The 15,000-nt window shown below is 46.0% G+C and overlaps 1 protein-coding gene across 9 annotated transcripts in view; it reads left to right on the top strand.

Annotated features, from left to right (window-relative positions):
- Positions 1–14,488: 14,488 nt before the first annotated feature.
- LOC147017412 (protein argonaute-2-like) overlaps positions 14,489–15,000 on the top strand; it is a 161,747-nt gene continuing 161,235 nt past the window's right edge. For 2 of the 9 annotated variants that reach the window (XR_015049488.1, XR_015049486.1), the window contains exon 1: positions 14,489–14,844. Coding sequence is in view for 5 of the 9 variants with exons in the window: in XM_085847057.1 (XP_085703183.1) it covers positions 14,775–14,844 (70 nt within the window). In the remaining 4 variants the exon portion in view is untranslated. The remainder of the gene's footprint in view (positions 14,845–15,000) is intronic. The other 7 variants (XR_015049485.1, XM_085847054.1, XR_015049487.1 and 4 more) reach the window with 6 other exon arrangements.

Raw genomic sequence — 15,000 nt, 5'->3', positions numbered from 1 at the left:
CCCTATGTTTGTTATTTATTTATATGTTGACTGTTTTTGACGTTTACATGTGGTACATGCTTGGCAGCCTCGTTGGTATGCATTTCTGTTTGCACTGTCGCTGATGATTCACCAACAAGCGATGAAACCGGTCCGGCAGCTGAGGGGATGTGCAGCATTTGGATTCTCATGTGCGTACTATTAGTAAACGTCTTTCCAGCTGTGGAGGAAGTCTGGAAAGTGTTGGAAACAGCAAAAGGCTTCCCTTGGGAAGCCTTTGATGGTTGCTTTATGCAGCTTTTTTGGCGAGAAGAGCATGTGAGGAGTTGATTTATTTATATAATCCTAGACACCTGGGTTTCATTGATTAGTGAGAATTAATTGGTTATTACCTACATTCACAGGTTATGTATGTATATATATATATATATATATATATATATATATATATATATATATATATATAAATATATAGATATAGATATATATATATATATATATATATATATATATATATATATACGTATACATATATATATATATATATATATATATATATATATATATATATATATATATATATATATATATATATATATATATATATATATATATATATATATATATATATATATATATATATATATATATATATATATATATATATATATATATATATAAATATATAGATATAGATATATATATATATATATATATATAGATATATATATAGATACGTATACATATACATATACATATAGTTACGGATTTCAGAATCCGGTCTGATGAATGCATCCACACATCCAGATCCTCAGATTGTTATTTCCTTAAATGCTGGTTCAAATTAACCCCATCCCCATGTCTAATGGGACTTTTAATGTGATGCATTGAGAAGGGTAAAGAATAGATCCCCTCTCTTATCGGAAGCTTTTTTCTTTACGACAGACACGTTTACACACATTCCTTTTGCGAGCTCTGATGCCCGCCCATATTTTTCCTCAGCAATGTTCTTTTGCAAGCTCTGACGCCCACCCTTATTTTTCCTCAGCAACGTTCTTTCGCGAGCGCCGACGCCCGGCTTTTTTGAGAGCACACGCGTCATCATGGTAACTGTGCGCAAGTGGGGCAGCGTGAGCTTGGGGTGGACTGCGCCCGCCGAGATGGCCCGCACATATAAAACGAATTGGAGGTCCGTTCTGAGGCCAGAGAAGTGAGAGGAAAAGGGCGAGAGAAGTAAGAGGAGAGAGAAGTAAGAGGGAGAAGAGAACGAGAATGAAAGCCAGAGAGAAGTAAGAGGAGGGAGGAGAAGAAAGCGCAAGAAGTGAGCAAGCGAGTGTGTGGTGCGCATGTGGTTGTCTGACCAGCACCAACAACGACACAATTCGTCCTTCCCAGAGCTTGAGCAAGCGAGCGTGTGGTGCGCGTGTGGGTCTGAGCAGCGCAGACGAGTGAGGGAAGGGTTGGTCACCAACGTGTGAGGCGCGGGTCAGTCACCGACGGACCGTGTGGGTCACTGGACGTCACCAGTTTCGTGAAGTGTGAGGAACTGCTCGTGTCGCAGCACCAGGGTCTAAACCCGTGACAGACGATCTCGGTGCCCTCCCAGACGTCGACTGGCGTTCAAGGCTGTTCGCGAGAGGGTGCACGGCAACGCTGGGTGCTGGCGACGGACGTGGCATGCACGCACACATTTCAGGACGTTTTCACTTCACGGCCAACTACTCTCTGGTGAGTGAGGCGACTCTTCTCACCCCCCACCCCTGAATGATGTGTTGGGCGCCTATGTCTGTGTTTAGCTGTAAGTAAGTCAACACCCGATAAGCATCTGTTCTTTGTCTCTTTCCTGGCATTTTGATTGATTTTGCTTTGAAATTTATTCTTTATTTACCTCAAAAAATTAAAAGTTCTTTTTATTTATTTATTTTATTATTAATAAATCATTTGTCGACTTCCAACCTGTCCGTGTTTGTCCTTTCCTTTACTTCCATTGGTCTGGCATTGTCCGAACCTAGATAGACTGGGAGGTAATTACCACAGATTTGACCAAAAATAGTCGGCACGCACCAGCGGTTAAAAAGCTCGGCCACCCTAATTAAAATCTAATCGAGATAACATTGGTACTTTGCCGAGGGCGTGCTCCCTGCTCAGGTAACCACGTAACCTCTAGTTAAATGACATAATTAGACGGTGGACACTGGAACTCATGGTTAACTGGGTGGCGTTCGTGGTTCCAAAACAACCCAGTGTAGCACAACGTTAATTGTGAGCAGTGGCCCCAGGTCCGGCTCTTCCGAGAACAACCAGGAATTAATCCCCCTGAGTGACAAGCTGGTGTCTCGGTACCCGTGACCGCAACAATATATTGTTTTTAATTGTCACCATGCTGATTGGCTCGGTGTTGGTACCTCTTGCACCAGCCATGGCACAGCAAAAAAATAAATAAATAAATATATATATATATATATATATATATATATATGTATATATATATATATATATATATATATATATATATATATATATATATATATATATATGACTCCATGGGACTAGCTCAATCTGTAAACATTCCGATCTGGATTTATGTGATTGGCAAATCCTACCTAGTGTATTGGTTATGACCAGGGCTGGCTCGAGATCAAATGACGCCCCAGGAAAGGGGTGTCTTTGGTTCCTCCTCTCCATTTGTTCAACCTTTAAATACCATATTAGGGGGTAGCAAAGGTAGGTAATGGTGAGGGGGTAGCGAGTGTAGGTAGTGGTGACTGTTAAGGGGGTAGTAAGTATAGATTGTGGTGAGTGGGTAGTGGGTGTAGGTAGTGGTGAGGAGGTAGTGAGTGTATGTAGTGGTGAAGGGGTAGCAAGTGCAGGTAGGGGTGAGGGGATAGCGAATGTAAGTGGTATTGAGGGGGTAGCGAGTGTAAGTAGGGGTGAAGGGGTGTCAAGAGAAGGAAGAGGTGAGGGTGCAGCAATCGATATAGGTAGGAATAGGCCAGGGAGACAGTTTATGTTAAAATGAAACTATTAATTCCAGTAAGTATGTAGATTCTTCATTCTGCTGGAAGGATCGTAGACAGAGTTGTGTCAGCTTCAAATTAGCAGTTCGGGACATTGAAGTAAGGTTAAATCTTAAATGACATCACATCGGGTCATGGCAGGAATACGTGGTTGTGGTACACCTCGGAACAAATGATCGAGGGAAAGTTTACTCAGAGGATTTGAAAAATAGGAACAGGATATTTGGTAAGTGATTGAAAGCAAACACAAGGACAAATGTGTCCAAGAGCTGCGTCCTAAAGACAGTAACAACTTCCGATATTTTGTCACGTGCCTTGATGGAGCCAATAGCGAGACCCGTCATGGAGGCTCCTGTTCATGACGAGAAAATCATGTATTTACGTAATTACAACACATTAAATGGAATAATCTTTAAATAGTAACGTGAACTTTTCGAAACTTTAAAGCAAATGTCCGAATATATTTAAAAGTTGATGATAGACGCTCTCTAAAGGCACCCTCAATGCGAGGATGTGTACAGGTGTTTAGTATTTAAGGAGATCCGGATCCTGTATATAAAAGAGCCGAGTCCTAAAGATTTTGTCAGAAGAAGAAGAAGAAGAAGAAGAAGAAGAAGAAGAAGAAGAAGAAGAAGAAGAAGAAGAAGAAGAAGAAGAAGAAGAAATATTATATATTTTCTTTGTTTATTTAATTATTATTTCCAAAATTTGATTGCCAAGGCCTTGTTGATTTTCTTCACTCTATGTCTGTATGTATTAGATGATTACTTTTTTGCAGGATCGACAAATTATGGGTTTTGTATTCTGCCAACTAGGAAACCGATACTCAAACAAAAGGATGGTTCGTGCAATACGTGACTTTCAAAATGGCATGTGAAGGCGAATCAGGCCTTTCGCACATTACAATGTGTGCATTTTCAGTGACTCACTCAAACAAACTGGGGCACTTTTAACCTGCTATTGTTGCTGCAAAATCTGTAATTCAAATAGTCTTTTAACCATAATATTCATCATTTCAACGAAAGAGTGGCAATTTCAAAATGGTTAACCATAATTGTTGTGTTCCTGGATGCAAATCGGACTATGAGAAATATCCGTGGATGTGAGGTGTTGAGTTTGTACCATTTCCTGGTAATACAAGAGGATGCTGGTGGTGGATAACACACACACACACACACACACACACACACACACACACACACACACACACACACACACACACGCACGCACGCACGCACGCACGCACGCACGCACGCACGCACACACACACACACACACACACACACACAAACAAACACACACTTCTCCTTTTAGCAATAGATGTAAAAATCTAGTATAATTTATATTATAGCCCTGGAGTCAAACAAACAATATATTTATAACAGCCCTCACAGCTCCCACAACTCTCTACCTCGGTAAAGTGCATTGCTCGAGTGTTTCGTGCTTGTGAACCCACACACATCCACAGAAATATACAGCTGTCAGATCTACATGATCCTGTTGTGGATACGAAAGCACTGAAGAGAACGACTGCTTTGCCTTCACTGAGAACCATTATTGTGGTGAGATCTTTCGAATCCACATCTTTCTCTGTGAGATTCGTGAAGCAGTTAGTGTAGAACAAACAGTCAACCAAACACCCGATGATCAACTTTTACATATGTGTTTACCACTCACATCATTACCTTCATTGATGCTTTTGTCAATTCCAAGTGAACAGAATCTTATACAGCTTTGTTGTGGCCTTTAAGAGATCTACCAAAACCTCTCTGCGGGCCAAGGCTTTGACACTGAACTCAAGACAATGAAGTGTTTGCCTTCACTGTTTCACTCAATATAAAGGAGGAAGATAGGAAAGACATGTTTTGTTTTATCTCCAGCTGTGTATTGTCTTTCTTTCCCAAGACCATACAATCAACAATTTTCTGGCCTGTTCTGCCATACATTTGTCACTTAACAATACTGTACTGGACAGCAAAGGGTTTCAAAAGAGTCGCTAAACTGGAGCATTAAATGGCACTAAATAGACATACCCTTAATACAGTAGAAAATGACAATGACCCAGACATTTTCGATAACAATCATATTTGTGTTTCAAACACCTTGTTACCTTCGCCGAAGGAGGGGGTATTGCATTTGGGTCCTTTTGTTACTTGAAAAATGGAAGCTCTTTCAAGTATATTGCTCAGTCGATTTTGTTATTCTGTCTGTCTGTCTGTCAATCGCCTACAGGTCACAATTTAAAACCAATCTTCACGAAACTTCAACACATGGTAGAGTTAGTCATAAGCATGAAGCCTATGGTTTTTGAGGTCAAAAGGTCAACAAATTTGTCAATTCTCAATTATTTTTGTTTATCAGCTTTGTTTAGACTATTTGTCTATCAGAAGACCATTTGTTTATCAGCTTAATGAATTCAAGCACCAATTACTTTTGAGATCAACGTTGGCCAAAATGCCAATTTGCGCCGAATTGGGACAAATTTTCTAAAATCCTCAATTTTCTTCCGATTGACTTGAAATTTTAAAACGATTACATATTTGGTCGCTAAATTCAACCACCTATTAATTTTGAGGTCATCATAAGCCAAAAGGTCAACATCAGCCAAATTTCTAACATCCTCAATTTTAATCCAATTAACTTGTATTTGAAGAGCATTTGCACATCAGGTAACTAAATTCAACCACCTATTAATTTTGAGGTCATTATTGGCCAAAAAGTCAAAATACACCAAAAGGCCAATTTGGCCCAAATTTTCTGAAATCCTCAATTTTCATCCACTTGACATGAAATTTGAAGAGCATTTGCATATTACGACAATGAATTCAACCACCTATCGTTTTTGAGGTCAATGTCGGCCAAAAGGTCGACATTGGCCAAAATGTCACCATAGGGGCAATTTCTAAAATTGCTTCTAAAATTGTCAATTTTCATCCAATTGACTTGAGATTTCAAGAACATTTGCATATCAGTAAACAATTGGATTCGACTTTGTTTCAGATCCAGCCCAGCAGTGGGATACAAAACGTGAACTGTTCAACCTGGCAAAGGTATGCACTTTACCGAGTGCCGTTTTACTTTGTTCTATTTTGCCAAGTGTCGCTCTATGAGTGATTTTTCATTTGTCTGTCTATCTGTCTGTTTGTTACTTGCAAAATCGAAGATTTTTTAAGTATATTAGTCAGTCTATTTACCTTCTACCGAAGGTGGAAGGAGATTATGCTTTTACCCCTTTCTGTCTGTCTGTTTGTCTGTCTGCCTGTCTGTGTGCAGGATATCCAAAAAGTTGTGGACGGATCTGGATAAAATTTTGTGGACACTTTGGGTGTGTGACAAGGAAGAACTGATTAGATTTTGGTGAAGATCCGGATCCGGATCCGACTACTAGAATTTTTAAAGTGATTTTTCACCATTGAGAGATTGGGTCAAAATGATAGAGAGCACAACATCTCAAAAAGTTGTGGACGGATTCGGATGAAACTTGGTGGACATGTTGAGTGAGTGACAAGAAATAATTGCTTCAATTTTGTTGAAGATCCGAATCCGGATCCTGATCTGATAATTTTTTAAGTGATTCTTCACCATTGAGAGATTTGGCTGAACTAATATATAACACGATATCTCAAAAAGTTGTGGACGAATTCGGATGAAACGTGGTAGACTCGTTGGGTGTGTGGCAAGGACGAATTTATTCGATTTTGGTGAAGATCCAAATCCGGATCTGTATACAAGAATTATTTAATTTTCAAAGTGATTCTTCACCATTGAGAGATCGGGACAAAAAAGATATCATACTGAATAACATGATATTTCAAAAATGTATCGGACCCGATATGTTCTCGTGGATCAGGCATTACATGGCGGAGGTATGCGCTCCACCGAGTGCTCTTCTTGGTTGGAGATGTATTTTTTGTTAAAATGAAAGGAAAAACGTCAAAGTTCGACAGCTTATTGGATGCTGATGACTCATCCATACTCTACCTATTTTGTTTGCCATGCTTTCTCTCTTCAGGTCCTGTGCCAAAAGAAGATTACGAATGCTTTATACAAAATCGAGTTATCGACTTCTACTCTCAACTTGAGGTTGATGACTTTGTCTAGTCTGAGCAGTGTCCCATAAGCTGTTGAGTTTGAGTGTGGGTGAATACAGTCACAAGTTAAATAAGAAGCAAGAAAAGGCGTATCACCAGTGGGCCAATTTGACGTCGTGTCCATGAAATAATATGATTCACTCTGTGACATAAATGTCAGTGCCCATGGGAATAAGCTGCTCACCAAAAGGGGTTCGATGCTAGTAGTCCCATTGATGAAAGGAGTGACAACCTAAATAAGAACAGAGTTCAATTTGTTCGACCACTCTATTAGCGTGGAACGACAATAATCAAACAAGTATTGAACAGGTTGAAACACCAACAACATCCCTGGCTCATGCTCAGGCTGCGCATGCGCACTGACACAGGGGACCGTCGATATGTAGAAGTACCGTAAAGTACAATGTTCTCTATCTCCCTCCGAGTCTTTATTATGTTAATAGATAAAGGCTGAGAAAATATTAAGTTTAATGAATGAACAAAAGTTTATATCGCCCATCGTGTGACTATTCCATGGAGTAGTCCTTGTGCCAGGCAGGCACGCTGGTCGCTCTGGTGGATCGGCGTTGACCTATTGCTGGTGCTGGTGGTGTCACATCGGGCCCCAGTGGGGATGGGGCTCTCGGGGTTTCAGGGGCCGATGGTGGCGTCTGAAGGATCGCGCGCCTCGGTGTGCCTCGTCCTGGTGCTGCTGGCGTGTCTGAAACGGGTGTCATCTTGCGCCGGGGTGTGCATACTGACGTCAGTGCCGGCGTGGGCCCCGTTGGCGTCGCAGATGTCACGGGTTCGCTGTCGAGGTCAGGCAGTTGCGGTGTTACAACGGGTGCAGGTACAGTGATGCGGGTTGCTAGATCATCATAGATAGACCGGGGTGGCAGCTGGTCATTGCGAACTGGGCTAAACTTGCGCAGGAATTTCCTGTTCCGAAGTGTGACTCTGCCCGAGCCGTCGATCTTGATCACGTATTGGTCGTGTTGGCGTACCTCCACGATACTGCCTGTCTTGTCCCATTTTTTGGGGTGGAATCCTGTCTGGTTCTGTACGCGGACTAGGTCCCCTACAGCAAGTGGCGGAAGGCGTTTGGTGTGTTCTGCCCAGGTGTCGGCTGTGCGGATATGACGTTTGCGGAGGGCCTCCTCCCTCGCTTTCAGGGTCTCATGCCAAGTGTCGTGCGGTCTGTACTTCCCGGGGATAATTGGGATGAAATCGCGTATCGGGCGGCCGATGACACACATTTCCGGGGAGATCTTCGTGTCAGGGTCAGTCGTGTTACGATATTGTAGTATCACTCTCTGCACAGCGTCAGTGTCAAGTTCTCCCTGCGGGCTGGTGTTGTCCGTGATAAGTCATTTCATTGTCTTAACTCCAATCTCCGCGCGACAGTTGCTGTGAGGGAAGGCCACCGATGACAAGCGGTGGTGTACACCCCATCTGTGCAGGAATGACCTGGTCTCGGTGGAGGTGAACTCCGGTCCCCCATCCGACGCGAGCTCTTCTGGTATCCCGTACGTCACGAAGGCGCGACGTAAGTGGTTTATGAGTCCGGCGGTGCCACCCGTCGACTTTGAGATGATCGGCCAGTTCGAGTATCTGTCCACCGTCACAAGGTAGTGTGCACCCCTGTGTACAAAGAAGTCCGAGCACACTGCCTGAAAGGGGTAAACGACCGGAATAGGTGGAGTTGGTGGCGCTCCAGGCTGTGATGGTGCCATCCGGTGGCAGTGTTCGCAGTTTTTCCGAGTGGCGCTGATGTCGGCCGACATGCCTGGCCAGAATACAGAGGATTCTGCGCGGGCGGTCATCATTGATACGCCCTGGTGGGCAGCGTGTAGGGCGCTCAGCACATCGCCGCGGAGTGAGGGTGGTATGACTACTCGGTCCTTGTATAGGATCACTCCATCTGTCGATGTAATGTTCTCGCGGTACTGGTGATAGTCGGGAATTGTCTCTGGCATCTCGATTTTTGAGTCGGGGATGCCGTTCATTGTCATTCCCTCCAATATGTGCATATCGCCATCGCTGCTGGTGGCTTCCCTGACGCGATCCCATGTTACTGATCGCAATGATTCGAGGCCCGCGGCACACCATGCCAGGTTGTCCTCCTCGACGTCGTCGTCATACTCCAGCTCAGTTTGGCGTAGGAGGGACAGGACATCGGTGTGCGTGCTTGGTTGGAGGTGGGTCGCTATGGTGGCATTGTCATCTGGAAGGTTCATGAGTGGAGGTCGCGTGGTGCCAACCGGCCTGCGCGACATGGCATCTGCCGCCTTGTTCTTCATACCCGGGATATGTATGATGCGGAAGCGATAACGCAGGGTCTTCTCCTTGAGGTTCCTGAGGCGGGGGTTGGGTATGTCGTCAAGTGCTCTGTCCGAAAGTAGTTTCAGCAGTGGTTTGTGGTCTACCGCAACGATCAGGTTCTCGCAGCCCAGTACGAAGTAGCGCGCCTTGTCCAAGGCGTCCGCGACTGCGAAAGCCTCGCCCTCTATGGGCGCGTATCTGGATTCTGCCGCGTGTGTAAATCTGCTGCCGACCAGGGTTATTTTCCATCCATCAGTGCAGCAGAATGGTCTAACTGGCACGCATCGGCAGTGCTTTTGAAGCAACCAGAATCCGATTCCCTCCTTCGACCAGTCCGTGGCGATGCATGTTGGCTTTGTTTTGTCAAATATGCGGACACCGTATTCGATTTCTTGTACGATCACGTCTTTCGACTCGCGGAATATGTCCTCTAACTCCATGGACCACTGGAAGCGTTCTCCACTTTTCAGGAGCTTCCGGAATGGCTGCATTCGTTCGGCCATACTAAAGGCGTATGCCACCTGGTTGATAAGCCCGAACCACGATTTGATGTCGGTGATGTTACGCGGTTGTGGGAAATCGTGGATTGCTTCCAGGTAGCGGCTGCACGGTCGCACGTCGGTCATGGTGATGGTGAAGCCCGCGAAGTCCACCGTGGGTGCGCTGAAGACAAACTTCTGCGGGTTGAGGATGATTCCATTCATCATGGAATCATCATGATGATGCATATATCCAGCCATTGGACCGCCTGGAAGTAGCTCCCCTCAATCGTGTCTGACCATAGTAGCGTGTCATCTACGCACTTGGTCTTGTTACCAATGTCCGCGACGATCTCATCGTATCGTCGTGAGTAACCGTCCCCCGATGCCATATACCCTTGTGGGGCAGATAGGTACCGGTAGCGCCCCCATGGAGTGATGAAGGTCGTCTTGTGGCGGTCGTCCTCGTGTAGGCGGACGCTATGGTAACCGTTCCATGCGTCGAATACTGTCTTGCGCTTCCCGTTAGGTACGCGTCTCGCCTGGTGGAACGGGGATTGGGTGTGGTGGGTCTCGGGAACGCATGCTTGTTCAAGGCCTGAAAGTCGACGGTGCGTCGCGGCTTGCCATTCTTTTTCGCGCAAATTACCATGCGGTGACACCATGTCACCGGCGTGCCGACGGGTACTTCCTCCAACACGCCGAGCCGAACGTCCTGGTCGAGGCCTGCTTTTACCTCATCTTGCCAATGTATGGCCACGGAGATGGGAGTGTGATGGGCAACCGGTGTCGCGTTCTCACTGAGCATAAGACGTAGTGGCGGGCCGGTCATTCTCGGTAGTGGCTGGTGTGGGCACGTGTTGAATGTGCTCTGAGCATACATCCTGAGTAAATGTGACTGTAGTGCCTCTCTGTTGGCCTCGGTCGCTGGCATGGGGAGTGCGGTCGGCTTGGTCGGCGGCTCCGCGCGTCGCGGGCAGTCGCACAATTCCGAGGTCGTCAGATTCACCTCTCCGAGTGTCGGGAATCTGTCCGAGATCATTCCCAGGTCCATGCAGGCCACGCGGGAGAGGAATATGCGGTTTGAAGAGTCCGTCACGTACGCGATTTGGCGCGTCTCCAATCTCCGAGCGTCGTCACCGTTACCGGCGAATCTGACTACCACGGCTCCGAGGATACGAATTCCTCTGTTGTTTGCGGCCTTCATGGTCATGGATACAGGTATGAGGTCCTCGGTACTCAGGCCCATTTGTTGGACGACTTTAATGCCGATCAGGCAGCTCTGGCACCCCGTGTCTGCCATAGCGGGTAGGGTTACCGCGTGGGTGTGTTTCAGGAGGTTAAAACCCAGCGCTTTGTAATCCTCGCGCTTGTTGGTGAGTTGGTGAGAGTGAGGTTGACGTATGGCTGCGGGTCGGATATGCGTTTCATCCACTTATCGCACATATCATCGTACAGGTGGTGAGCGAGGGGAAGCGCGCGCATTTCGTCTTCTGTGCTGGCCATGGTGACCGTGCATAGTTCGACGAAGGCTGCCGCCTGCTCGTCGTACATCCCGTCGGTCTCCTTAGATGGGGGTCTTGCCGATCGGCCGCCCAGGCACGCCTTGTCGAGGTGATTTTGGCGGTCACACTTCCGGCACTTTTTACCGTATCCGGGGCACTCGGCGCGTCTGGCGCGCCATTGAGGCGTTTTGCCGTGGCCCACCTCGCCGCAGTAGATGCATACTCCTTCGGGCTTGGCCTTCCGTTTTTCCGGCCTGGCTCCTACTCTGGCGCGGACGTCCTGTCGCTTTCCCCGCCGATACGAACTACTGATCGCGTCCGTGCTCTGAGTGTCAAGCAGGCGCGATGCCGAGCGTTTTCCAGACTCTTTGGCCTCGATATACTCTATCATGTCCTTTAATGGCATGTCCTGGTTCTTCTCACCGAGTAGGTCAAGTTGTATTGCTTGGTCCGCGATGCCACGGGCAACCACGTTGCGCAATATCTCTTCGGTGAAGTCGTTGACCTGATCGCACCCCGCCTTGGTGCACTTCATTTCATACTTGGACGTGTCCGCCTGCCCCTTGATGCGGGCGTGGAACGACCGGACGGGCTCCTCGTGTCCCTGCCGCATGTTAGACAGGGCCATTCGAGCTACCATCGTGTTCTCCGTCCGGACGGCGAGCGCCTTCATGGCGGCGAGGACGTCTTCTTCATCGCTGCCCACGAGGCTCCTACCCGCCGCGCGAGTGAGGTCCTTTCTCAGCTCCTCCTCACAGCACTCCAGTAGCTGCGCGACTATGTCGGGTCCGACAAGCTTCGTACCTGTTTTGTATTCGCCCCAGCGGGTTATGAAGTACGACCAGGCCTCGCCCGTTCCGGCCAGTGCTATGGAGGGACGCTTGAGTTTCTCCATCTTGGCATTCGAGCTCGCCGCCCTGGGGGCGGCGACGTGCACAGTGGCGTGTATACTCAACATGGCGGCCACCACTGCCGCCTCTGCGTGTGTAGCCATATCGTCACAACCCTCGATCGGGCACTCTGCTTCCACCGGCGCCATAGGAACAGTTATTCTGGAGTAAACGTTCTATTTTCGGTGACGCACACGTGTGTACAGTGTCCTGGGGGCGAAGATTGGGTACAGTACCCGATAAATCCAAACTCACTGTCGACGTTCTCGTGGACCGTTTTCACCCAGTCGTGTCCTCCTCAGCACCGACGATCTTTACTCGACTGCATCAAGTTGTTTGATTATAAATAAGAACAGAGTTCAATTTGTTCGACCACTTTATTAGCGTGGAACGACAATAATCAAACAAGTATTGAACAGGTTGAAACACCCACAACATCCCTGGCTCCGGCTCAGGCTGCGCATGTGCACTGGCACAGGGGACCGTCGATATGTAGAAGTACCGTAAAGTACAATGTTCTCTACAACCTACTGAACATAGGGCCATGACGTGGCATGTGGTACGAAGCTCCATGAGTCAAGAGAGAAAATGCGTCGCTAAAGATAGGGCTATGAATGCGGTTTAACACCAGTGAACTTTTGTTTAACTCCAGTGTCCATGAGTCATTTACACAATGGTGTAAATCACGAGCTGCCAGGTAGGGAAGTGTCATCACCCTCCCATTCAAGCCTTCCTTCACGCAGGTCACCCGAGGCGAGGTCCAAGAGCCCGGTAGTAGAGTGGGTAAAAATGATTGGTTAGAAACCAGATTTTAAAAACCATGCCGACACTACTGCCATTGGTTGGACAAGTAAATGGAACAAAGTTCATGATGTAAAAGCACTAACAAATTGACACCTGTGTAAAGTACACAAAAGCTTTAAACTGAGCCAGGGCCTGGCAAATTCTTGGTCCTGTTTGTTCATATGCCTCCCACTTATCTCGAACAGCAAACTGGAAGCCTCTCAAACATTTAATTGGTAATTTGGACATTGCAAACATAAAGATACATTTTCATTTTATTTTTAAATTCCATAACAGCCAGTCCTGTGATCACAATCCTTGTAAGAAGCAACTATTGAGGTGAAGAGAAGAATGCCAGTCCTGATGTCAATCCATGTAAAAGGCAATTTTCGAGATGAAAAGAAGAATTCCAATCCTTATATTATATCAATTTGTCCCAGAGGCAATTGTTGAGGTGAAGTGGAGAAGTGTTGATGTTTCTGGGGTTTTTATTGGGGGGGGGGGAGGAGGGCTTTTTTGCCACATTCTGAACGAGAATGGCACTCGGTAGAGCGCGTACCTCCACCAGGCTGAACAGTTCACGTTTTGTATCTCCACTGATCGGCTCGATCTGGATCTGGACCTGAACCAAAATCCAATTGGCTTGTTCTTGTCATCAAACCAACTCATCCACCAAGTTTTGTCATCACCAATCCACGTTTTGAAATATCATGCGAAATGTCGTTTTTGGCCCTATTTCTCAATGGTGATGAATCACTTTTAAAAACATAAATAATTCTCGTATCCAAATCCGGATTCGGATCTTCACCAAAATCGAATCAATTCATCCTTCTCAAACACCCAACCTGTCCACCAATCCAAATCCGTCGATAACGTTTCGCTATATCCTGCACACAGACAGACAGGGGTGGACTGTGGAGGTAATAAGGTTGCCATCGCTTGCCAAGCGAGATGTTCCTTCTCATTTGTTTCGAATGGAGTGGTTGCTTGAGTGCTTAAGCCACTGCGCGAGCGTTCCACAAGCTGATTGATAATGGCACACACTAATGCTAACACACGTAGAACAGTTTAGTTTCTTGCGTCATGTTTCATTTCAACAAATTAATATCAACAGAGTTTTCTTTGCAACGTCATATTTTACTCGTATAATGTCGTTCATATAAGTATATGTAACTGTTGTCGTTATATAGACAGACGTTTTTTATATTTTGGGCGATGTATGCTCGAATTATTTTTTTAAAGGTCCATTTTAACCATTAAAGTTATGGAGCGTGCAACTGCCATATAAAATGTTTATATTCAATGAATATGAAATATTCACTTGAGGTCATCTTAAAAGGCAGAGCACTAAAAAAAAAAAAAATAACAACAAAAGGAATGAGAGAAGGAAAAATTAGGTGTACAAATCCCATTCCAAAATTTCCTTCAGCGTGACGTCGTTCGCCAAAGATTCCTCCGCCGCCACTGTTGCTGAGTGAGAAGGCATTAAACCTGAGCAATAGCACGGAGGCAGAATCACCATAAACGAAGATCCGTACACCGTGACGTAATATCGCCATCCTTCCTTGATTCTCAAAGGAAGAAAAATGACCGTCGAGTCCCGCTTGCAGGCCGGAAGGACTTCGACGTAGAACGCACTGTTTGGTGCTTGCGGAGGAACTTACCACGGTCGGAAGCTCGGCTTTGTTGGTGGTGCGGATCCAGCCGGGCAGGTCTGAGGCGATCGCAGATGCAGCAGCTCGGGGCTGTGCCTCGTTCTGCAAATGGAATGGATGAAGGCGGTGTACCTTCAGAAATAGGTTCGACATTGCATTTCTTATCCCGCTGTCCTATTCCCTCGACATTCATTGCAGAATGCACTACGTACACGTATAGTATATGTACATTTGTCTTTACAGATATATTGTTTACATGGGCTCAGTCGACTGTATTCGCGACATACGATTGAGTACGTG

This window comes from Eptatretus burgeri, chromosome 11 (assembly GCF_056783735.1).
Source record: "Eptatretus burgeri isolate ZD-2024b chromosome 11, Ebu_testis_v1, whole genome shotgun sequence".
NCBI lineage: Eukaryota > Metazoa > Chordata > Myxini > Myxiniformes > Myxinidae > Eptatretus > Eptatretus burgeri.
Note: the sequence above shows the minus strand (reverse complement) of the source record. Positions and strands in the feature narration are given on the sequence as shown.